At 35.7% G+C, this 24,800-nt stretch overlaps 2 protein-coding genes across 3 annotated transcripts; one reads left to right on the forward strand and one right to left on the reverse strand.

Annotated features, from left to right (window-relative positions):
- Nucleotides 1-2,566: 2,566 nt before the first annotated feature.
- slc1a1 (solute carrier family 1 member 1) lies at nucleotides 2,567-16,321 on the forward strand. The gene is made up of 12 exons (XM_026268355.1): nucleotides 2,567-2,899; nucleotides 6,526-6,666; nucleotides 9,129-9,221; nucleotides 9,301-9,415; nucleotides 9,956-9,998; nucleotides 10,080-10,184; nucleotides 10,263-10,447; nucleotides 10,571-10,678; nucleotides 11,563-11,685; nucleotides 12,257-12,451; nucleotides 12,553-12,687; nucleotides 14,951-16,321. The coding sequence occupies exons 1-12, from the start codon at nucleotides 2,800-2,802 to the stop codon at nucleotides 15,189-15,191; spliced, it is 1,584 nt and encodes a 527-aa protein (XP_026124140.1). The 5' UTR covers nucleotides 2,567-2,799; the 3' UTR covers nucleotides 15,192-16,321.
- spata6l (spermatogenesis associated 6-like) lies at nucleotides 15,728-23,885 on the reverse strand. 2 transcript variants are annotated; one of them, XM_026268356.1, is made up of 13 exons: nucleotides 23,674-23,884; nucleotides 23,405-23,542; nucleotides 23,267-23,315; nucleotides 22,455-22,496; nucleotides 22,238-22,362; nucleotides 22,042-22,125; nucleotides 21,849-21,962; nucleotides 21,128-21,236; nucleotides 20,945-20,976; nucleotides 18,883-19,013; nucleotides 18,559-18,652; nucleotides 18,347-18,444; nucleotides 15,728-17,032 (listed from the first exon to the last, which is right to left on the reverse strand). In XM_026268356.1, the coding sequence occupies exons 1-12, from the start codon at nucleotides 23,719-23,721 to the stop codon at nucleotides 18,373-18,375; spliced, it is 1,038 nt and encodes a 345-aa protein (XP_026124141.1). In that variant the 5' UTR covers nucleotides 23,722-23,884; the 3' UTR covers nucleotides 15,728-17,032; nucleotides 18,347-18,372. The 2 variants fall into 2 exon arrangements, with proteins under 2 accessions (XP_026124141.1, XP_026124142.1); XM_026268357.1 differs by lacking the exon at nucleotides 22,455-22,496 and having other exon boundaries at nucleotides 23,674-23,885.
- Nucleotides 23,886-24,800: the final 915 nt, after the last annotated feature.

Raw genomic sequence — 24,800 nt, forward strand, 5'->3', positions numbered from 1 at the left:
GCTGGTTTAGGCTGGTCCTTTGCCAGCACATTACCAGCATAAACCAGCAAAAGGACCAGCATAAAACAGCAAGCACCAGCATAAACCAGCAATGGACCAGCATAAACCAGCAAGTGCCAGCATAAACCAGCAATGGACCAGCATAAACCAGCAAGTGCCAGCATAAACCAGCAAGCACCAGCAAAAAACAGCAATGGACCATCATAAACCAGCAAGTGCGAGCATAAACCAGCAGTGGACCAGCATAAACCAGCAATGGACCATCATAAACCAGCAAAGGACCAGCATAAACCAGCAAAAGGACCAGCATAAAACAGCAAGCACCAGCATAAACCAGCAATGGACCAGCATAAACCAGCAAGCACCAGCATAAACCAGCAATGGACCAGCATAAACCAGCAAGCACCAGCATAAACCAGCAAGTGCCAGCATAAACCAGCAATGGACCAGCATAAACCACCAAGTGCCTGCATAAACCAGCAAGCACCAGCATAAACCAGCAATGAACCATCATAAACCCACAATGGACCATCATAAACCAGCAATGAACCATCATAAACCCACAATGGACCATCATAAACCAGCAAAGGACCAGCATAAACCACCAAGTGCCAGCATAAACCAGCAAGCACCAGCATAAACCAGCAATGGACCATCATAAACCAGCAAGTGCCAGCATAAACCAGCAAGCACCAGCATAAACCAGCAATGGACCATCATAAACCAGCAAAGGACCAGCATAAACCAGCAAAAGGACAAGCATAAAACAGCAAGCACCAGCATAAACCAGCAATGGACCAGCATAAACCAGCAAGTGCCAGCATAAACCAGCAGTGGACCAGCATAAACCAGCAAAGGACCAGCATAAACCAGCAAAAGGACCAGCATAAAACAGCAAGCACCAGCATAAACCAGCAATGGACCAGCATAAACCACCAAGCACCAGCATAAACCAGCAATGAACCATCATAAACCCACAATGGACCAGCATAAACCAGCAATGAACCATCATAAACCCACAATGGACCATCATAAACCAGCAAAGGACCAGCATAAACCACCAAGTGCCAGCATAAACCAGCAAGCACCAGCGTAAACCAGCAATGAACCATCATAAACCCACAATGGACCAGCATAAACCAGCAATGAACCATCATAAACCCACAATGGACCATCATAAACCAGCAAAGTACCAGCATAAACCACCAAGTGCCAGCGTAAACCAGCAAGTGCCAGCATAAACCAGCAATGAACCATCATAAACCCACAATGGACCAGCATAAACCAGCAATGAACCATCATAAACCCACAATGGACCATCATAAACCAGCAAAGGACCAGCATAAACCACCAAGTGCCAGCGTAAACCAGCAAGTGCCAGCATAAACCAGCAATGGACCATCATAAACCAGCAAGTGCCAGCATAAACCAGCAAGCACCAGCATAAACCAGCAATGGACCATCATAAACCAGCAAAGGACCAGCATAAATCAGCAAAAGGACCAGCATAAAACAGCAAGCACCAGCATAAACCAGCAATGGACCAGCATAAACCAGCAAGTGCCAGCATAAACCAGCAGTGGACCAGCATAAACCAGCAATGGACCATCATAAACCAGCAAAGGACCAGCATAATCCAGCAAAAGGACCAGCATATAACAGCAAGCACCAGCATAAACCAACAATGGACCAGCATAAACCAGCAAATGCCAGCATAAACCACCAATGGACCAGCATAAACCAGCAAATGCCAGCATAAACCAGCAAGCACAAGCATAAACCAGCAATGAACCATCATAAACCCGCAATGCACCAGCATAAACCAGCAATGAACCATCATAAACCAGCAATGGACCAGCATAAACCAGCAAAAGGACCAGCATAAACCACCAAGTGCCAGCATAAACCAGCAAGCACCAGCATAAACCAGCAATGAACCATCATAAACCAGCAATGGACCAGCATAAACCAGCAAAAGGACCAGCATAAACCAGCGTAAACCAGCAATGGACCATCATAAACCAGCAAAGGACCAGCATAAACCAACAAAGGACCAGCATCCCAGTGTCAAAACATACCTAGCCAGCATATGCTGTTTTTTTCAGCAGGTATGACAGCTTTAACAGCTATATTTAGCCTAAATTGCCTGAGGAAAAAAAAAAACATTAAAATAGGTCTATTTTAAGTCTAATATCTTTACAGAGACATTTAGAATTCAAAGTTTGCCATAAAACAAACATAACAGCAGTTAAATAGTTGTAAGCATGAACACCATCCCCGTGATAATAATTGTCACAGAGAGACAATTATTGTCAAAAAGGTATTTGAGAAAGTAAATGAGAGCGTGTCCTCTTAATCTGAGGGTTAATTGTTAATCTGACCAAACACTTACACATAAAAAATAATAAGAAGAAAGATTTTTAATGTTTAACTACTGAGTGAAAGAATTCGATGTTTATATTGTAAGATAACAATATACCAGATTACGTTGCTTAGCAACATCAGCACACATGTCAGTGATACGTCGTGCTTTCTAAATGTTAATATTTTTATACCTCCTTTATAGTCCTATGAGACGAAATGACGGTAAATTATTTTACTAAACCGGAGGTCAAGTTGCAATAAACGAGCGATCAAAGGTTATCACGAGAGCCAAGAGCCCGTGTTACAGACAGCAGCAGCAGCAGCAGATGACACCCCCTCCCATCAGCAGCAGCAGCAGCTCACATCACTCTCCAGCGAGACTCAGCCACGGAAGCAGGATTCACGAGCCTCCCGTGTACTGTGTGTCTGTCGGTCATGGATGCGCTGGGTAAGAAAGAGCGGAGAGAACGGGATGTGAAGGGCTTTTTGAAGAGGAACTGGATTCTCATAGCGACCGTCAGCGCGGTGATTCTGGGTAAGATGGGCCACATTTCTCCGCATCGCAGATCTCGCTTCGACGTTAATTATGTATCCAGTGCTGTGGTTTTATTTTCTCTGTCTGTGCTCGCTGTTAGATGGATGTGCAACGCCGCTGTGATATCATTCAGTGCCTGGTTTGACAATAAGGGCAATTCAAGTGTTTGTGTTTGTGTTTGTTGCACTTACATATCTGCAGGTGTGTTGATGGGTGAGTGTGATGAATGAAGGCATTGATCAGTGTGTGTGCGTGTGTGTGTGTGTGTGTGTGTGTCTAGATATTTTACTACTGGCACAGAGAAACGTGAGCAGACTTCCAGTATGCCACAAGTAAAATCTAAAAGCTAATTGAACGTGCCCATAGTTAAAGGTTAGAAAAAAAGACTGGACTCACTGGACATGTGTTGATCTTAATTTAAAGGAATAGTTCACAAAAAAATAAGTAGTCGCTGATAATTTGCACCAAGATGAGTTTGTTTCTTCATCGGAGCTGATTTAGAGAAATTACATTACATCACTGGCTTACCAGCGTATGCTCTGCAGTGAATGGGTGCCGTCAGAATGAGAGTCCAGTCATCTGATAAAAACATCACAGTATTCCACATCAGTCCATCAGTTAACCTCTTGTGAAGCGAGAAGATAATCATGAAGATTGTAATAAATCTATCATTAAGACTTTTTTAACTTTATCAACCATTGCATTGCTTGCTAGGAGTCCTCTGCCCATGGTACAGCTTTCTCCATGCACTGTATTTAATCAATTTAATCTCAATCAGGAGATAAGTTTGCATAATTTGCACACAGTTTAAAACCGTTCTAAACAAATATGTGTGTGGATTTTAATTTGAGAGGACAGCTACAGGAGAAGGACGTTTTCACAGGAGGAAGCGTTATTGTTATTTCGGATAGTTTAATGTATTTGCTGCTTTCAAACACGCAGATTTCACTTCACAAGATGTTAATTGATGGACTTTAGTGCCGTGTATTACTTGTGGATTATTGTGATGTTTTTATCAGCTGTTTGGATTCTCATTCTGACGGCACCCATTCACTGCAGAGCATCCATTGGTGAGCAAGTGATGCAATGCTAAATTTCTCCAAATCTGTTCAGATGAAGAAACAAACTCATCCACATCTTGGATGGTCTGAGGGTAAGTACATTTGAACTATTCCTTTTAAAAAAGGCGTATTTTACTAAACGTTTGTGTTGAAAATGCTAGAAAATGTGCCAAAGATGATTGCTGGTCTCACAGTTTGACAATTTGGAAAGCATCTTGAAATAGATAAAACCAGCAAACTAGCTTGTGAAAAACAAAACAATTCAACATGCCACGAAACACAGTCAGATGTGATGCAAAATCCGTAATTAATAAATAACAAAATGCAGAACACAAGTGAGAAGCTTCTGAGAACACAGTTGAACCTTTCTGTTAAGATATGTGCTCAACATAGTTGTCTTAATGCATGCCAGCATTAATTATGTGCATTAGTTTTTTTTTTTTCGTTGTTATTTTGCATCTTGAGGCCAGTATTCACAGCATTTAATACTTTAATACAGTTTTGATGCGGAATTTGTGTGATTAAAATATATAGCTTTACAGTTACTGAGACAACTTTACCTGAATGCCAACTCTCCCCTATACATTTTTGTGCAGAAGTGTACAAAAAAGTATTTATGACGACCAATTTATAATAACAAATGTGTACAGTTCTTGAAAATAAAAGCATGGTATAATAAATTGTAAATAATCATAAATGAGCAGTTATTTGCCTTGCACAAACTGGCCTGTTTGTGAAGGCTTAGTCATCACAACATTAATGGTTTAATGCTTGGAGAAATGCTCAGAACTTATGGGCTGTCCAATTAAATCTCACTATTGCTTTATTAGGCATTTCTTATCTGATCCGTGAGGCAATTAAGCAGCGGTCATAGATTATACACTATATGTATTGATGAGAAACGTCTTGACTGCAGTGATGGCATGTACTATTTTATATCAAATGAATAACTTATGCAATACTGCTATCATAATATTTATAATAATATTATTTTGATTGCATTTTTTAGTGGTTTTGTAAATATAATTTTACATTTAATTAGTGTTAAATGTTTTAAACTCTCACTCTTCTGCTTGTTTTATACTTAAAGTTAATCATGCTATGTTTATTTTATTTTATTTTATGGATTTATACGGCCATGTTCGTGCACTGGTCAAAACACAGATTCACTTTTTGATGTCTTGCAAGCTTGTGCAGAAACCTACAATAAAACAAAAGGCAGGTCAAGCCAGTCACTCTTTCAGTGTTTTCATAACATCTTTTATTTACTCAGTCATAATCATTATGATGCTAAAATGTAATAAAGATATGTTACATTACAACAGAGACTAGATAATTGTCTGTGGTCACCTGGCTTTGGTTTAGCCTCGTTAAACATTCAAGACGTCTTCAGGACGTGTACTCAAAACGGAGAATATCAGATATGGCATTACATGTTAGAAATACGAATAGTTGTGAAGCCATCCCTCATGAAAAAGAATCACGTTTTTGCATACTTAGTACTAAAATAAAATACTTTAGAATAAAACCGAATGTAATCTTTGCAGACACTTAACTGCGTGTTAATTTCAAGCTAGTTTACATGCAATTAGCTTAACTTTAGGGTGACACTTAAGTAGGACTTTTCATCTATAATTTCAGAATTACTATTATTGTCTTTGAACATTTGGAATGATGTTGCAGTTTAATACATTTAAAAATAATTGCTTTAAATGTAATATTAAATAAACAGTTTTTAAATGTACTTTAGCATGTAAGTCAACAAAATAAGTGTAATTCTTTTAAGCGTTATTAAAAAAATTATTTAAAATGTACTTTAAAGTAAAACTGTTCATTTCATTTTAAGCATTACAAAGTTCAGCTTTTAGAAACCTTAAGAAAGTGTCTCTCTTTAAGTGCACTTAAGTGGCCTTTTATTTCATTAATATTATAAAGTTGTCCAAATGAAGTGCTTATCAATGTGTATTACTAATCAAAAATTAAGTTTTGATGTTTTTACGGTCGGAAATGTACAAAATATCTTCATGGAACATGATCTTTACTTGATATCCTAATGATTTTTGGCATAAAAGAAAAATTGGTCATTTTGACCCATACAATGTATTTTTGGCTATTGCTACAAATATACCCCAGAGACGTAAGGTTTTGTGCTCAAGCGTCACATATAGCCAAATCCATCTTCATAAAAGAATGAAACTGAGATGATCCTAAACTCAAAATGACATCTGTCTGACACGTGTCTCGTTTTGTGCATCTGATAACATTTATAGGAATATTATTTTTCCCCTGAACATCACAAAGCATTTACAGCTCGCTATTCTTAATGTCAGTGAGATTGGAGATTTGGAAGATCTCTAACTCTTGCTGTGAAATCACTCTGAAAATCAGTGATGACACTTAGTTTTTTATCTAGTAATTACAAATGAAGATGATCTTGAGATATTATGGGAATATTTAGCTCTGTACATTCAGACTGGCTTGTTTTGGGGTTTGTGTAGATTAGGCACAATGGAGAGTTTCCCATCTGCACTCAGTTTGATGTGCTCTCTGTCTGTCTGTCTGCAGGGATCGCGCTGGGAGTGCTGGTGCGGGACTACACCTCTCTGTCCCAGCTGGAGAAGCAGTACTTTGGCTTCCCAGGAGAAATCCTGATGAGGATGCTAAAGCTGGTCATCCTGCCTCTCATCGTCTCCAGCATGATAACAGGTATCGCTCCCTCTTCAGCCCAGATCACATCTCCATTTATGTCTCGCAGTCAAAATTCAGAGGTTGTAAATGTTGCCCTTATGTTACCATTGTCCAGGGTCACCTTCAGGGACGAGGGTCCACCCATAAAAGATTAATCACAGCCCTGCAGGGGTCTTCTGCCTTTTTCAATCACATGGAATTTCAGAATCACCCACTAGCTATAATGAAAAAAGTAAATTATATTTAAAAACCATTAAATTTGCAGCATTATAGTCATATATATTTATGACTTCCAAACATGTTTGTCAGCCAACCATTGTTAAAGTTAAAACTACAGCATAAAAAAAAATCAATTTTTCCCAAAAGATAACATTTCTCGTTTTAATTTGGTTTAAGTTGAGGTCCTAAAATAACTACAACTAAAATAATGATAAAAACTATAAGAGCCTTTAAGGAATACAAATGACAAAAATTAGATTAATAATATATTATATTAACAACTAACTACAATAGTAGGGTACAATAGATACAACATTATACTTTGTTATGTGATATGATTAATACCATATTTTCAAATACAGTTGTTTCATTATAAATATAGTGATGATTATCTCTAAGGTGGTGTTACGCCACGTCTAGGGGTAAAGGACACAACATGAAAAGAGAAAGGAAGCAGGGATTCTTTTGAGGGTTTTTAATGGAACCAAACAAAAATAAACTCTTTCCTAAACCCTAACCAAAATTAAATAAGTAGAATATTTTAACCTGACTCCCTAACCAAAACAGATCAAAAAGGTTACAATAAACAAAATGGCATCAAACACCTTACTTTCTCCCAACCCTCTATATTTACAATAATTTACAAACTATTTACAAAATCAGGCAAACAGAGTTAAAAGGAAAATCCAAATCTGTGTCATAACAAGCAATAGGGTCAAAATGTCAAACAGTTCCTACTTATAAGAATCGTATAAAAACTCAACCAAACAGCCAAAACCCAGCAACTCTCGCTCTGCTCTGGAGAAAGGAAGTGACATCAGGGCTTTTAAGGTGTGGCTAGTTTTAAATGCACCAATCCAGATGGGCCAGTCATTAGCCTGCAGGAACCAATCAGCATCCTACCTGGTCACAAACACTTTCAAAACAAAAGAAAGACAGAAAGGAGAAAATGCTAAACAAAAAAGGGTTGTAACAGGTGGACAACCAACTTAATATAACTGATTATTATTTACCACCTGAATCTAACCATGGCATGTCAACAAATGGAAAAGTCAGCCAGCTATTTATTATCATGGTGATTATTGTGTCATTAGTAAAATCTATTGTGCTTTTTACCATTACCATAATTTCTAATTCTTCTGTTACTGAAGATCTGTTGCTTTACTTACCTTAAATAAAACTGAAAAACATTAACAATCTGTTTGTCTCAAAACCTTTGCTACATAAATCTACAACAATTTAAAGAACATGCAATATAAGATTAAATTAGCTTTGCATTACTGTTTGTGATCAGACAAGGAGCAGCCAAATTTTTAAGTGCAAAGTGAAGGTGCTGAGGTGAATTCTGTGCCGTAGTGTTTTATAAGAGTACATAGTTAAATTCAAACCCCACTGTGTTACAGTATTTTCCTATATAGAATTTAAGTTAATATTTCAATAATTGAACAAACCATTCACGTACAGTTCTTTGATGTTGGTCAATGGTTACATTCAGGTGGAAACTCATCATCTTTTATCTTTTTTAGTAAGTGGTTTATCTTAATTGTTTTTATTTAAAAATTTAAATTTGACATTTTGTGTTTTAATTAATTAACTTTTGTTTAGGAAACACTGGCATATTATAGCCAAATGTCTTATTGCTGAAATATGTACAGTCCGAAAGGATCCGTCCGTCCGAAAGGATGGAAACGCACTCTGTGTCTAAGTTATCAGTGGACGATATCAGTTTGTGTTTTGGACATCATCTTTATCATTTCTGGGCATAAAGGCAGTAAAGTTCTTACAGTAATCATTGAAGATCAGCAATAATGATTTTATTTTGATTACATACTGTTATAATGCCAATATACACACGTCACAGTCAGATGTGCAGCTTTGGCAGATCCAGTGCTTGATTACTGGATTAAAATGGCCCAGGTTTATTCATCTGACTGAACACCAATTAAGCTTAGTGTGTAATAGACCAAGCAGTACACAGTTAAGAAATCATTTATAAATACCTATAATATTTTTCCATGTTCTAAATGTGTTCAAACTTTGCATTGTCACTTATCAGTGCAAATCATCTGCATTTATGCTACTGATAATGTCTGAAACCTCACATCTACAGCGCTTCCAAACGTTTGGAGAGTAACTGGAGCTACAGAGCTTTTTTGTTGCATTTAACCCAATTGCATTGGTTAACATTCTTTGTTGGCATTGTCAAGTGTGTTCTTTGGAGAATGCATGAGAAGTATTAACTCCAGGTCTTGTTTGTGAAGGAGTGGCAGCGCTGGACTCCGAGGTGTCTGGAAGGATCGGTCTTCGTGCGGTGGTTTATTACCTCTCCACTACCATCATTGCTGTCATTCTTGGTGAGTCACGTAAACATGACATCAATAAGCTTTAAAGACATAAATTGTGATTGTTTAACAATGATGTTGTGCTTAAAAGGAATCGTTCTTGTGACGACAATTAAACCCGGGGTGTCTCAGAGTGCTGATAATATCGAGAGAGCAGGAAGCACTCCCAATGTGTCCACCGTTGACACCTTACTGGACCTGGTTAGGTAAAAATCACACCAATTACAGGATGTTTTTATATGTTTTCCAATGACCTCATACAGTATGGCAAAAGTTCAAGGGTTATTTTTGGTTTCTAAGTTCATGACCCCTTTAAGGAATACATAAAAATTTACAAAATAACAAATTTGTGCAATGACTTGACCATTTTAGGTATGGCTTAAATGCACAGATAACAATATAATGTAATGTAATATAATATAATATATTAATTTGGTTACACTTTAGTTTGGGCAGCAGTTCTCACTATTAACTATGATTTTTGCCTCAATAAACTCCCAGTTTGCTGCTTATTAATAGTAAGTTAGGTAGTTTAGGTATAGGGTAGAGTAAAGGATCTAAAATAAGGTCTTGCAGACCCAAAATATGTGCTTAATAAGTGCTAATAAACAGAGAGTATGCTAATAATATGCATGCTGGTGAGCAACTAGTTAATAGTCAGAATTGGTCTCGAATCTAAAGTGTTACCAATAATATGATCATGAATCTCTTTATGCGAGTGGTTTGTTTATCTCATTCCTTCATAGGAACATGTTTCCTGAAAATCTTGTGCAAGCCTGTTTTCAGCAGGTAAAATATACAGTTTATACAACTTCTATTAAGTCAAGCAAATATACTATATAGTTTGAATAAACATCATTTGTGTTTTAGTATAAGACGCAGCGCAAAGAGATTGAACCATCGAAAGCCAACATAAGTACAAGTAACACGACTACATTTCCACCGTTCACCACCATTATCTCAACAGTTGCACAGGTGAGAGAAAAATCAAGAGCAAATGAATGGTAAAGATGGAGAATGTACGTACTGATTTTTGGCTTCTTTTTACTATAGAATTTGAGCAAAGACTACAAGATCGTAGGCTCATATTCAGATGGCATTAATGTTCTCGGTCTGATCGTATTCTGTGTGACGTTCGGTCTGGTCATCGGCAAGATGGGAGAAAGAGGCCGGATCCTGCTGGAGTTCTTCGATGCTCTGAATGAGGCCACCATGAGACTCGTTCAGATTATTATGTGGTTAGTTCTGAATGACCAATTCATTTGTCAAGTTCATGACAAAGCATGGAAGATACATCAGCCAATAAATAATGTGTTTCTTGGAATATATCGATTATAAATGTAATGTATTTTCTCTGGCAGTTACATGCCTGTTGGCATCTTGTTCCTGATCGCTGCCAAGATCATGGAGGTGGACGACTGGGAGATCTTCAGGAAGATGGGCTTGTACATGGTGACGGTGCTCAGCGGGTGAACACGCTTCTTTAATCTTCTCTTGTTGATTAGCAGAGGAGCAGATTTACTGTGGGCTCTGTTCACTCACAGATAAGAGCCATGGACATTTAAAACTGCTCCAGCTGCAGATGTGCTTATTATACATTTCATAAACTCCACACTTCCACTAATCTGAGTGATAAAGGTGATGGAGCATCAGTCAGGAGATTCTGTAGCTGCAGTTAAACAAATGCCATCTGCACTCGTGTGGAATGAACTGAACTCACACTGCTGAGGCAGACAGAATACAGTGTAGCTCTTACGAATAGAGAGGATATAAATCCAAGTGACCTTGGTAAAAATAGAGGATGCCTTTTAAACCAGTGATCCTCCAAGAGGTGCGTGAGATAACTTACAGTTCAAGTATGATATATTTAATACTTTCATGGTTAATAAGTTAAATAAATTTAAATATATTTGTGACCCCGGAGCACAAAACCAGTCATAAGTAGCTGGGGTATATTTGTAGCAATAGATAACAATACATTGTATGGGTCAAAATTATCCATTTTACTTTTATGCCAATAATCATTAAGATATTAAGTAAAGATCATGTTGCAGACAGATATAACATAACCGAATGAAATTTCTATTGGTGGAACTGAAAATAACTAAAGTTTTCTCAGCTTTTTGTTCAAAATTATCCTTTTTCTATGAAACTTGCAGATTTTCGAGAGTGGACAAAACATTTTATTTAACATATTGCATGTTCAGATATTCATACGACATTCTGGAGCTGTGAGATGATCAAAAATGCTTGCAATGGCTCACAACTTAAAAAAAAAAAAGCCATTTTTTACAAATATAATTTTTATTCTATTCTAATGTACATTGCTTTAAAATATGTTTTCCTTTCACAGACTAGCCATCCATTCCATCGTATTCCTCCCCCTGATTTACTTCGTGTTTGTGAGGAAGAATCCATTCACCTTCTCTCTGGGAATGGCACAGGCTTTACTAACAGCTCTCATGATTTCCTCAAGGTGAGTCGATGAATATTTTAGCGCCGGTATATTGACTAAAGACTAAAAGATGCACTTAGTGAGTCGAAAAGCTTCAGCCAGTTTGCATGTAATATAAATGTAAAATCTAATACATTTACAAGTGCTCTTTTTTAAAATATGCTAAAGTGTACCTCTGATCCTTAAAAGAATATTTTATATATCAAACCTTTTTTATTACAACTAAGAAAAAACAATTTAAAAAGAAAATATTTCGTTTTTTTGATGCAATAAATTCTGACATTTTAGATGGGACTTTAGTGTGCCAATACATTCTGCACAAGCAAAAGACACATTTTCTCTTTTAAATGCTATGAATAATTCTTTAAAAAAAAAAAAAAAACTAAAAAAACTTTAAAATAATCTGAGAAGCAGCCTTTGGTTTTGTGTTTTTATCATTATTTTGAACTTTTTATAGCAAGGCTGCTCAGCCCTGCTCCTGAACACCTGTTATTCCAGTTTTTAATATTTTATTTTGACAGAGACTTTTTAAACCAATTTAAAATGTAAAGAAATTGCTATTATGCAATAACAAGAGTCTTTACTGTCTCAGCTCAGCCACTCTGCCCGTCACGTTTCGATGCGCAGAGGAGAACAACAGGATCGACAAGAGAATCACTCGCTTCGTTCTTCCAGTTGGTGCGACTATCAACATGGACGGCACTGCACTGTATGAAGCTGTTGCTTCTATATTCATAGCTCAGCTGAACAACTACGACCTGGACGCTGGCCAGATTGTTACCATTAGGTAAGTGGGATATAAGCCAACTGGTGTGATATAATAGAGTTAAGTGGCTTCATGAAGGACAAAGGCCCGAGTGATACTTTTTTTAAACGTTCATTCCACAGTATCACGGCAACCGTCGCCAGCATTGGTGCAGCAGGAGTTCCAAATGCTGGACTGGTAACCATGGTGATAGTGCTCACAGCAGTGGGCCTTCCTGCCAGTGATGTCACCCTCATCATCGCTGTCGATTGGCTGCTGTAAGTATCTGGTTTCCATGACCAAAATGTCAGGTGTAATTAATGTGCCAACCCATATCACCCAGGTTCCCACTTCAAAAACCCAGTAGGATTTTTCCATTGGCTTTTGGATTGTTGCAGAAAATAAACTCCAACAAAATGAACACAATTAAATTTTTATGTTAAATACAATTGGCAGAAGTATAAAGCTAAACGAAGGCTACAGATTAACTAAACCAGTCACATGACTTCAGTGTCACCACCATTAAGTTTCTGACAATCCATCCTAAAAGTTTAAGTTAGAATAGTTTGCACCTATTAAGTATTTTACCTGTTTATTGTGATGACGTTTAACGTTGTCCCATTTAACCGTTCATTAGCAACTGCCTTTTTCAATGTTTTTAAATGTTTTACTGGTGTATTTTATGCCGTAGAATGATACGTGAAAATACACTGAGCCATTTTTCACCATAGACCTTAACTGGAACCAGAAGTGCTAAAATGCTAAGTAGTTTCTGGGTTTTGGCTTACAAAAATACATAATTCCAGCAGCAGTCTATCGGTTCATTCAAGTCATCCTGGAAAGTTCGTATTTACGATTTGAAAAGTTGTTATTACAAAATCAGATGTGTTTAAATCACTTTGGTTAGGGCAAGATGGCGAAGTACTCTATATATTCTATCATTACGGTACAATACTGTCATATTTAGTTTATGCCACTTCGCTTTTTTTTTTTCTTTTTTTTTTAGTTTAAATGGAAAAATTATTATAATTCACAGTCACTGTATACATTGTGCCATATTTTCTTACTGACATGCCCCCAACCCAGAAACTGGCTGAAAGAAATGGTGCATTCAAGTCATGTTGGAGAAATTGTATTTATGCATTTAACGCACATGAATGTCACTCGTAATTACAAGTGGAAAACTCTGAACTTTCTTTAAGCCTTGAGTTGGGGGCATCAATGACAAACATGCCAGACGTGATGGCTGCAATGTTTTTCATTTACAATAAGCTACTGTATAAATTAAAAAGAATTATTGGTCGGGCAATATATCAGCAGATATTAGAAAAAAATTCAAATATCGGCCGCAATATTTTCCTTGGCGATATATTTGTCGACCACTAATTATTTTTAATTTATACAGTCCAACGATAAGTTTTTCTGTTTGGCTGATGCGTTCAAGCCGGAACTTCTATTTTGATAGAGCGACAGACTTTTAACTTTAATAAAACGTTAAACATACTTTTTAACATACTATTAAATTACTAATAAATTATGTTTCATTGATTTTTTTATCCATTATTTAAAATTTCTTTATCATAGCTGCTTTATATCGGCCATCAGCCAATATCGGCAAAATTGGTCGACCACTAAAAATAATTTAATTTATCTAAGCATGTAAGAAATATGATAATATTGTACAATTATGAGACACATTGGCATCTTTTGGAAGCCCATTTCTGTCATGGAATAAAAAATAAAAAAAGTTTATTTCATAATTTTGACTTTTTCCTGCAATTCTGAGATGTAAACTCAGAATTATGAGAAAAAAATGTCGGAATGGTAAAATGTAAACAGATTTGCAATTGTATAACTTGATATAAGATGAGATAGTTATAAACTAACAATTGCAACAAAAAATTAACATTTTGGGAAGAAATTTAGTGAAATAAAACATTGTGTGAAAAAAAAATTGTGGTTGCATTTTTATTTTCATAATAATTCTTTATATAATTTATTAATTAAAAAAATTAATATCTCAGAATTATGATCAAAAAGTCAGAATTATGAGTTTAAATTTTTTTTCTCAGAATAAAAAATAACAAAGTAATCACAAATTTGTATCCCACAATTGCTACTTTTCTTTCCAACATTTTCTTGCAATTGGGAGTTTAAAACTCACATCTCACAATTCTGACATTATATCTGACAATTTAAAAAATGCGAGTTATAAACTCAGAAGTGAAAGAAAAAAATCTGAATAGTGAGATGAAAATTGCTTTTTTTTTAATTATGTGATGGAAACAAGCCTCAACTCGCTCTCACCAAATGACTTCAACACACCTGACAAAGTAAATATGACTTCCTAACTCATAAATACAAACTCCCTAGGCTGCAGCCCTCCAGGAATTGAGTTTGACACCTGTGTCTTAGGAGTTCTTAAATATAAACTTCTGACATGACTTGAAGTACATGGTTTCTGAAGGACCATGCGATTCAAAGACTGGGGTGATGACTGCTATAATTTGAAGTTTACATAGATTTTTCCTATTAAACCAGCGATCGTTTCCGTACCATGATCAACGTGCTGGGAGATGCCTACGGCGCTGGAATAGTCCAGAAGCTGTCAAAGCGAGAACTAGAGAGGATGGATCTGACTTCAGACGTGGACGCAGTCAACCCCTTCGCCCTGGAGACCACGATGGACGACGACGAGTGCGAGAAGAAATCTTACGTCAACGGTGGATTCACTATCGACAAAAGCGACGCTATTTCTTTCACTGAGACCTCGCAGTTCTAGAGGTGCACGGTGCTCACTGCTGAACATGTGACGGTGTAAAAAGGAGTTCAGAGAGGTAGGAGCCATTCATAAAACCAGTGCCATGATTAGGACGGAAAGTCATTAGCGAGGACATGATTGAGCACCGACATTAGCAATACCACCTTCTTCCTTTATTTTCCCAACCGTGCTCTTGAACTTACGTGTGCGCTAGACTGAGAGAAAACTGTGCTTCCATAGTTCATTAACATGTTGCCATGAATTATGCAAATTGCTGTTTTCTTTTTATTAACGGCCGTTGTTTCCTTTGGTTTTGTACTAACGAATAGCTTTTTAGCAGTAGGCGATTTTCGTATTTGTGTGTTTGAGAAGGAGCTCTGTGCAATATCGTGCATCGGCAGATTAGTGTAACGTACGCATGTTGCTAACTAGCCAATGTTGTTATACTCAGAAAACGCTGATTTTAAGGTTATCGAATTCCGCTTTCGAAAATTTTCTTCGCAAATTATGTTCACTTTTTCAAATTCGGTAATGTGTGAAATGTTGCCAGTTCTGTATTTGCACTTGCTATCGAAAGCCAAATGTTTATGAGCTTTGCGTGTATTTCATTTCAGGTTTGTGCCAAATTGAATGTGTTGATATGAAGGGGAACATTTTTATTCAAACGTTGCATGATAAGGACTTGATATGGGGTACAGAAATGGCCTTTGGAATGAAAATGAGATCCTTTGTACACAATTATTTAGTCATGATACTACAGGTGGCAAGCCTTAATAGTTTCTTCAGCAAGCCACTAATTCATTATTGTTCTGCTTTTGTTGTTGAATCAGAGCTATTCTGGAGAATATTTTGAAAAGACCACACCGATGATGTTGTCAGTGCCAAATTTCTGCCATTGAGCCAGTTTGAATTTTATTTGACAGTATTTAATTTCTTTATACTTTGGGTTACATCAGAAATTAGAGAAAATTGTCAATGTGAAGCATTAATGGTCGGCGGTTCTGAAACTGAATAAACACTGTAAAGCACACCATTGTACAACTGTATTTATACAGTACAGTAGTCAAATTATTCACACTGTATGATCCAACGAGTACTGTATGTGTATCCACAAAATAATAAAGACAAAGATGTCAACACCTGAAAAAACATCCCTGAATTGACTTTTTTCCATTTATTTTTTCACTTAAAAAATTATTCACTTTCACTTAGATATAGATAGATAGATAGATAGATAGATAGATAGATAGATAGATAGATAGATAGATAGATAGATAGATAGATAGATGTTCTTCGTTTAATACTCAAGGGGAATGTCACAGAACAAGCCTTTTGTACTTGACTATCAACTAAAGGAGGTATTTAATTTGACTTGCTAATGAATGAGCAGCATTTGCATAAAGATGCTAAAAATAAGAAGAAAGAATGTGATCAAAGCACTACTGATTTGTCACTTTTGATGATTTTATTTCTCTTTTTAGGGGGTGGACTTCTGCCTTTTTTGCTTTATATAAGAATTGCATTATGACACAATGCAGGCTGGTCTCAAAACAAACTATGATCTATTACTGCACCACAGCTCCAACAAGGGAGCCAACCTTTTTGTTATGAGGGTTATATTAAGCACATGTACCATTTTAAGTGTCTGGAGAGTCCGTTTTGCTCGCTGTCTCCACTGAAACACACATTTCAAGTGTTTCTGAATCAGGTGTGAACAGTTGGGGGGCCTCCAGAAATGGTTATAAACCAGCAAGCTTCAAAAACACTTACTACACAACTACAAACAAACACACTCGTAATTGAATGGAAAAAGATGGAAAAAGATGCAATGCCACAGGAAATCACACAATCCTCTGATTCATCTGTGGATAAAAAGAAGTCGAAGTAAACAGTCTTTGTATACAACCCTTGTGCACTCAAAAGTGTGCTTTACTGTATTAAATGCAAACTAGTGCACATCAAACCTTGTTATATTTAAGTTATATTTAAACAACTATACTTCTAGATATTATAATATTAATGAAATAAAAGGCCACTTAAGTGTACTTAAAGGAAGGGCATTTTAACGACTATGTTTCTGAACACATTTAAGCACACTTTTAAAAGCGCTATGTAATCTTATCAAATTACAAATTTTACTTTTTAAATCATGTCTTTTTAAATCATGTTTCAATAACCTTTTTTTCGTGCTTTAAAGATAAACACTTATCTATAATGTGGTGACTAACACAATAAAGCACATGTAAGATATTCGATTATAATTTTATAATTTTCACTTAAAGTACCATGTTTCTTAACACACTTTTAAAAAGTACACTTTGTAGTAATGTCAAACATTTTACTTTATATTTCAAATCATTATGTTTTAATATGTTGTTCTGTTTTAAAGAAAATGTACTATATGGCAACAAATATATTCAAATCCGAGGCATACAAGTTTCAATGGAAATTACAATAAAGTATATTTTAGTTTATCATAAATGCATGTCAGAACATTCAGCAGTACTTTAATATTTCGAAAACAATAGAAGGAATTATAAAATTATATATACAGGTTTACTTAAGTGAGTCAAAATGTTTTTGCTATCTGTGTGTAATATAAATGTACACTATAATATAAATTGTAATAGTAGTAGTAACGTTGTAATAGTAGTTGCGCTCACCTTTGACCTTTCAAAATCTCAGAAAGTAAATTAAACGGGGTGAAACACGTGCTGTACAGATATGGGACGTCCAGGTACGGAAGGTCAAAGGTCAAAAATGGAAACTCTAGTATTAGTCATGTCGAAAATGTCAAAATCGACCCCAGAGTATATGAAAGGTCATGGGTAAACAAAGAAATACCAAATAAAAGGACAAAGACCATAATAATCCCCAGAGATTATGAAAGGTCAAAGATAAGCGTGACGTGGGTGGTCAAGGTCAAAGTTTACCATTAGTCAAATTTTTTGTCATTTTGTGCTCTGCATTTACTACTAACACATTAATTTAATTGCAATTAACCTGCAAGTGTCTGAAAACATGACATTCAGTTCACAAATATATATATATATATATTTGTGTATATAGATAGTTACTATTTTTAAAAGTATGCAAAAGTGAAACAAAATAAATATCCATGTATGAGAAAACTTATTATATTTAAAGACTTGGCCATTAAGTGAGCACATACATACCACTTTGTTATCGTACACGCTGGTGTTTAGAACGGGCATGAGTGGGCCAAAACAGATCTACGTGTCAATACCTCGTCTATCTCCGAGTCGGTGGCACCCTGACATCAAAAACAGAGGCAGAGGAGGCTTAACGATCCATCCCACGATGGGCATGACATTACACAGCGTTCATTAAAAACAGGAGTGTGTGTGTTTGTTTGAGAGGTACTCACACAGGCTAGTCTATGAACCGCTTTGGGAGATGTTAAAAGACTCTGAACCCGTTCCTGAACTTCCTCCCACAGGTCAGCAGAACCCAAGAGAGATCTGCAGAAAACAACACATCATTTATCTCAAAAAAAGGCATCACTATTACTTTTGTTCATATAAGGTCAGTGATTTGAACATACTCCTTGAACGGATGTATTAGGCAACTTATACTCCTATGAACATGAAGTATACTTCAGATTGCATGGCATGGATGTGGTGTTCTACAAAAAAACATCGATCAAATCCATTCATGCAACTCTACCTGGGGAACACAGTAGCAAACATACCCATTGTGCCTCTGGCAATCCATACTAGAGTGTCTGGAAGATCCCTCATATCCCATGAGGGAATGATGACGGCCAACTTCCTCTGCGTAGTCGAGGAGATCGTCTGTGTCTGAAGAGTCTTCATCAGCCATCTGAAATAATGAAGTACAGTGGCAGTTCACAACATTAGTAAAACAATAGAATATGCAACCAAAGTACAGGTCGAAATAACCTTGTGACAAAAGAAGTGCACTTAATTGTATTCAATGTGATCTTGTAGGGTATATCTTAAAACACTGTACTTGCAGATCAGAATCAGAATCAGAATCAGAAAGAGCTTTATTGCCAAGTATGCTTACGCATACAAGGAATTTGTTTTAGTGACATAAGCTTCCAGTACACAGAGACAACAACACACAGAAAAAAAAAAAAAAAGAGATGTACAAATTGGCAAATAAATAAGTGTTTAAACAATTGTGCTATAAATGATAATGGAATAGGATTGAGTGAGAAGCAGGAATGTTCTAGGATGGAGGGTTAACAAATAAATATAAGGATATTGCACGTTTATAAGCATAAGTGGGGAACATTTAACTGTTCATGACAGCGCCGGCCAGATGGCAAAAGTTCAAAGATGGGGTGACTTGGATGTGAGGGATCCAGAGTGATTTTCTGAGCCCTTTTCCTCACTCTGGATGTATACAGTTCTTGAAGGGTGGGCAGGGGAGCACCAATAATCCTTTCAGCTGTCCGAACAGTTCTCTGTAGTCTTCTGATGTCTGATTTTGTTGCTGAACCAAACCAGACAGTTATTGAAGTACAGAGGACAGACTCAATGATGGCCGAGTAGAACTGTTTTAGCAGCTCCTGTGGCAGGTTAAACTTCCTCAGCTGGCGAAGGAAATACAACCTTTGCTGGGCCTTTTTAACAATGGAGTCAATGTGATTGTCCCACTTCAGGTCCTGAGAGATGGTGGTTCCCAGGAATCTGAATGACTCCACTGCAGTCACAGTGCTGTTCATGATGGTAGAATGGAATCAATATGTAAGTAATGAAGTAAATCGTCACTTAATGGGATAGTTCAGGCTACAATAAAAATGTGATGTTTGAGATGTAGGTGACTTTGTTTCTTTAGTGGAACACAAGCCTAGATTTTTAACTCAAACTGTCGCAGTCTGTCAGTCTTATAATGGAAGTGAATGGGAATCACAGCTTGGGGGTCATTGACACTCCTACTTGAGATTGTAGATAGAGTGTCAATGGTCCACTTGAGATATAGGTGGCAGAAAAGCTCTTATAAGTCTGCGATCCGCCATAAAGCAAGAAGAAGAAGAAGACGCCTCACACGCCTGCTTTTGAGAAGGCGCTCAGGAAAGTTTGGACATTGCGGTGAAACAGACTTACATTTTAGTCTGGGACTAGGCTTGTGAAACCTGGGGTACGTTTCTGAACACATTTAAATGTGCACTTTGTAATGTTATCAAATTAAACGTTTTACTTTCAAGCAATTTTAAATCATGTATTAATAATCTTTCATCATGCTTTAGAGAAGTAGACTTATTTTAATGTTGACTAACACACTTAAGCTCACAAAATATTTTATTATAGTTTTATCTGTAGTCTGTTATTCAATATTTAAGGCAAATATATTTTAAATGCATCAAATCACAACGTCATTGCAAATATGCAAATACAAATATATCTAAATACATGACAACACATTTGAAATATATTTCAAAAACAATAAATTTAAATATAAAATGACAATGACAAAAACACTCTGAAGACTATTTACAGCACATTTAAATTATAATCCATTTCCATTTCATTGCGACTAACATACATTTTAGTGTCAGTTACAGTAATGTTACAGTATGTTTACACTTAAGTGTATTCTTTTAAAGTCTTTTATTTCCGTAAGTACTCTTATTGAAAGTAAACTAAAGAGTATTTCTTTTTCACAAAGGTTGTCCTGCCCTGACTTATCTTTTAGTTAATCTAGACTGTAATTTACTTCCAGATCCGTATTATTTGTTTATTGGTGTATAGTATAGAGAGGGACGAATAATATACACAACTAACCCAAGGTCTGGAATAGCTTCTTCTTTGGTCTCCTGAAGAACAAATAAATGCAGTTAATAGTATAGTCTGGTTAACCGGTTAACATTATGTTGCTAAAATAAAATAACTCAGGTAAATCTTATACAGATCCACAGCATGGACCAGTTTGACAAAAGTGCATGAAGAGTCTAACAGTGTTCATACTTGATTCTCCTGATGGTTTTGATTGATGTGGTGACAGACTCATTAAACTGGAGTTTCTGGCAGAGACAGGTGAATAATGGGAAGAGGACCGTCCACGTGACCTTTGAACCTACACACACACACACACACACACACACACACACACATAGGAACTGGAATAAAAGTGTTTAATCCTACAATAAGTTGTTGTGCCTTCTAGCCCTCACTAATTCATAAATAAATAAAAAAAAAACACTTCAACTAGGAAAATATTTTTTCAATATGCTACATAGCAAATGTGTAATTACAAACATATATATATATATATATATATATATATAACTTACAGGGTTAGATACAAATTGCATTGAAGTATAATGTAGTGTATTATAAATACTTGTCAGTACATTTACACTTAAGCATATTTCATAGACATTAGAAATAATAATGAAAATGCATATAAAGATGTACTTATTTCCCTCTTAAGTGGGTCAAAATCACTCTTAAATTGCATTTGATATATATTTTAATTATAATACATTTTCATTTAATTTCAAATAGCATGCAATTAACTGGCTAAAAACATTGCATTTAATTCAAACTTAAGCATGTAATTTCTAAATATATTATTTACACAATTACTGCTATTTTAATAAGTGTACTTCTTTTTAACAAGGGCACATTAGCAAGTATTTACTCCTGTTCTGTCTTTAAAAAAGTGCAAATGAGAAACATCTGATACCTGATCTCTGTCGTGATGCTCTCTTGGACTGCATGGAGCAAAAGAGAGATGTCTTCGGGATGAAGAGCTGCCCTGCTTCGGTGACTTTTCTGAGGTTTTTCTCGTCATTGCCCTCTAAAGACGATAAAGCATCTTACAAAACTTTATAAGGCAATCTAGCTAAAATCTTGCATGTCAAAATCTGTATTTTTACCACAGGAACGGTCAGGAAACTATTGTCACTGGAGATTTCTCTGAATGTCGTCTTTGTGGAGAACTCTAATCTTGGAGAGATACCCTGAAATTGAATTTAAAGACCTTTTTTATTTTAGCTTAATAATGCAAAAACTCATTATTGTTGTGTTTAAGCAAAGCAATTCAATTAGTGCGGTAGATAAATACGCACTTACAGGAAAAGTGGGATGCCGTGTCATCAATACCTCTCTCTCTACTCCAGAGAAAGATGGGACAAGCTTCGGTTCTGGGAAAAGAAAACTGCGAGCATCTTCTTCAAAACTGGCCAGTATTTCTCCAGCTGCATAAAGGGAATTTCAAAAGCAAATACCATTTTCTTCAATCTGCAACATTAATCATTTAATAAAGCCTGAGAGTTAATATCAGTTGTACCTGGAGGAATCAACTGAATGAGTTCAATTTTCACTGTTTCGCCTGAGGAAGAGGAGAAACACACTAAAATAACCCAAGTAAACAAGAACTGTGTTCAGAAGTGTGCTTATATTTGAGTGTGCACTTCAAATCTTAAAAGTACACTTAAAAAAAACATATTTGCATATAATAAAACTGAAAGGCCACTTAAAGCGTGCTACTTAAAGATAATAGACATTCACGATGTAACACACTTAAGTACATTTAAAAAAAAAGAGTAGTTTATTACGATGTCAAATTAAAGGTTTTAATTGTTTTTAATAATATTTTGTCATGCTTTAAAGAAGTATTTTGATGTGTTGACTACGAAAGCACATGATATTTAATTAAACTTTTTGTTGTAATGTTATTTCATTTTGCATGTAAAGTTAAAATTTGTATCCACTAAAGTGGAAATTCTTCATTACATATGTGTAATTACAAATGTATTTAAATACATGACATCTTGTCAGTGCATTGAACAGTACTTCAATCATATTTCAAAGACAAAAGAAATAGTTATGAAATTACAAAGATGTAGCCTACTTAAGTGGGTCAAAACCTTCTATAGTTCAACTAACTGATATTAATATAGATGTATATGACCTATAATACATGAACACTTTATTTAATTGCAATTAACATGTAAATAAGTGTCTGAAAACATTATAACATCATATATTTTATTTTTGTAATAAGTACTCTTTTTAGTTAGTGGAAAGCATGCTTAAGCCTACTTCTTCTTCACAAGGGAAGACAGAATTAAGGAAAAAAAGAAAGAAGCATCATCTCACACTGCAGGAATTCTGCTATCGCTGAAGGATCGGTGGCATAATTCAGGATCTACAAGGGAAAAGGCGAGAGTTTATAAAACAGTGAGACTGCTCTTGAAAACGTTATTTAAAATAGATAGAGTAATAAAATCTCTCCACCTTTTCAAATCTTATTTTCTCCCGGATCAGTAATGGAAACACTGCAGGAACACATTCAGTCTTCCTGTATTTATTCATCAGACTCACACTGACGTAAACATCATCTTTGGCTGGTAGATGCACCCCTGGACAGGTTATCTAACATACAAATATAACCAAATAATTACATATCCGCATGTAAATTACCAGGACTAACGTTACACAAAACAGATCTTCTCAGTTAGTTCAGTTGATCTCGCTAAGCTTTATAACTGTCAGGAGATCCTCACCGCCCTCAGGTGGACTTCAGCGACCACTTTCACTGCTTTTCGAAGCATGTTGTGTCTCGTTACCGCTAACTAAATAACTATTATTTTCTCGAGATCATTCATAACATGGTCTATCCAGGAAAGCGTCGCGTTTCCATGGCATCATGGAAGTCTGACTCGTTTCCGCGAATCGGTTCATTCGAACGGTTCATTACAAAGAATCAGTTCAAACACGACTCAAGTGATGCCTTTACGCAAGGTATTTTTTATAAAAACATTATTTATTGTTATTAATAATAAAAAATTCATGTATTCAGGTTTGTTGGCTTTTCTAGTTAATAAAAACAAAGTCTTCTAAATCCTAAATATAATTTGAATTCACCTTAAACATTAATAAAATAATTTTATTTACTAACACGAATTTTAATCTCAAGTAGTAAACCATCCGGGAACCTTTGGCATAACTTACTTTTTAACATAATATTATGACTTGGGACATACTAATTCTATTTAGGATGGATAACATGCAAATTGGGAAGCAGCAAGTGCATTTTATATGCCATGAATAAAGTTATTAAATATTTATTTTAAAAAAGTTATTAGTTATTGCTAAGTTTTTAATTATTTATTGTAATTATTGAAATTTAATGTGTCCCAGTTTGTTGACTTTTTCATAAAAACGAAGCCTAAATATAATTTGAATTAACCTTAAACATTAATAAAAGTTAATGTAAAATGTATTTGCCTGAATAAAAGGTCACTTTTCTAAAGATGTTATTTATTAACAATTATTATAACCGAATATTGTCGACAATTCAGTCATATTTGTGAACCGGTTCAACAGATGAAAAGATTCTCTAAGTAACGAAGCGGACCTTTATTTTGAAACGGTCCGGAAATTAGATGTTACCCAACATGGGAGTTGTAGTTTTGTAGCTCATTTGTAGTTTACACTACTTTGAAACACCATCAACAATGGCATGTCAAATAAAGAACATATTGTATATCTATCTATCTATCTATGATGTATTTGTATATGTAGTACTTCTCACAGTTGGGACAAACTGAGACTTAAGGAAATAAATAAAATCCTACAATTGTGGACACAGTAGCTGTGGAAAATTTAATTATTGCACTGCTGATTCCAT

This window comes from Carassius auratus, chromosome 7 (assembly GCF_003368295.1).
Source record: "Carassius auratus strain Wakin chromosome 7, ASM336829v1, whole genome shotgun sequence".
NCBI lineage: Eukaryota > Metazoa > Chordata > Actinopteri > Cypriniformes > Cyprinidae > Carassius > Carassius auratus.

What these genes read in the sequence shown, in the direction of transcription:
- slc1a1 (XM_026268355.1), top strand. Translation starts at nt 2,800, where the DNA reads ATGGATGCGCTGGGTAAGAAAGAGCGGAGAGAACGGGATGTGAAGGGC. An exon ending in ACCTTACTGGACCTGGTTAG is followed by an intron (nt 9,416 to 9,955) that starts GTAAAAATCACA and finishes ATTCCTTCATAG; the next exon opens with GAACATGTTTCCTGAAAATC. An exon ending in ATGGTGACGGTGCTCAGCGG is followed by an intron (nt 10,679 to 11,562) that starts GTGAACACGCTT and finishes TTCCTTTCACAG; the next exon opens with ACTAGCCATCCATTCCATCG.
- spata6l (XM_026268356.1), bottom strand. Translation starts at nt 23,721, where the DNA reads ATGCTTCGAAAAGCAGTGAAAGTGGTCGCTGAAGTCCACCTGAGGGCG. An exon ending in CACGGCATCCCACTTTTCCT is followed by an intron (nt 22,126 to 22,237) that starts GTAAGTGCGTAT and finishes ATTCAATTTCAG; the next exon opens with GGTATCTCTCCAAGATTAGA. An exon ending in AAAACCATCAGGAGAATCAA is followed by an intron (nt 20,977 to 21,127) that starts GTATGAACACTG and finishes TTTGTTCTTCAG; the next exon opens with GAGACCAAAGAAGAAGCTAT.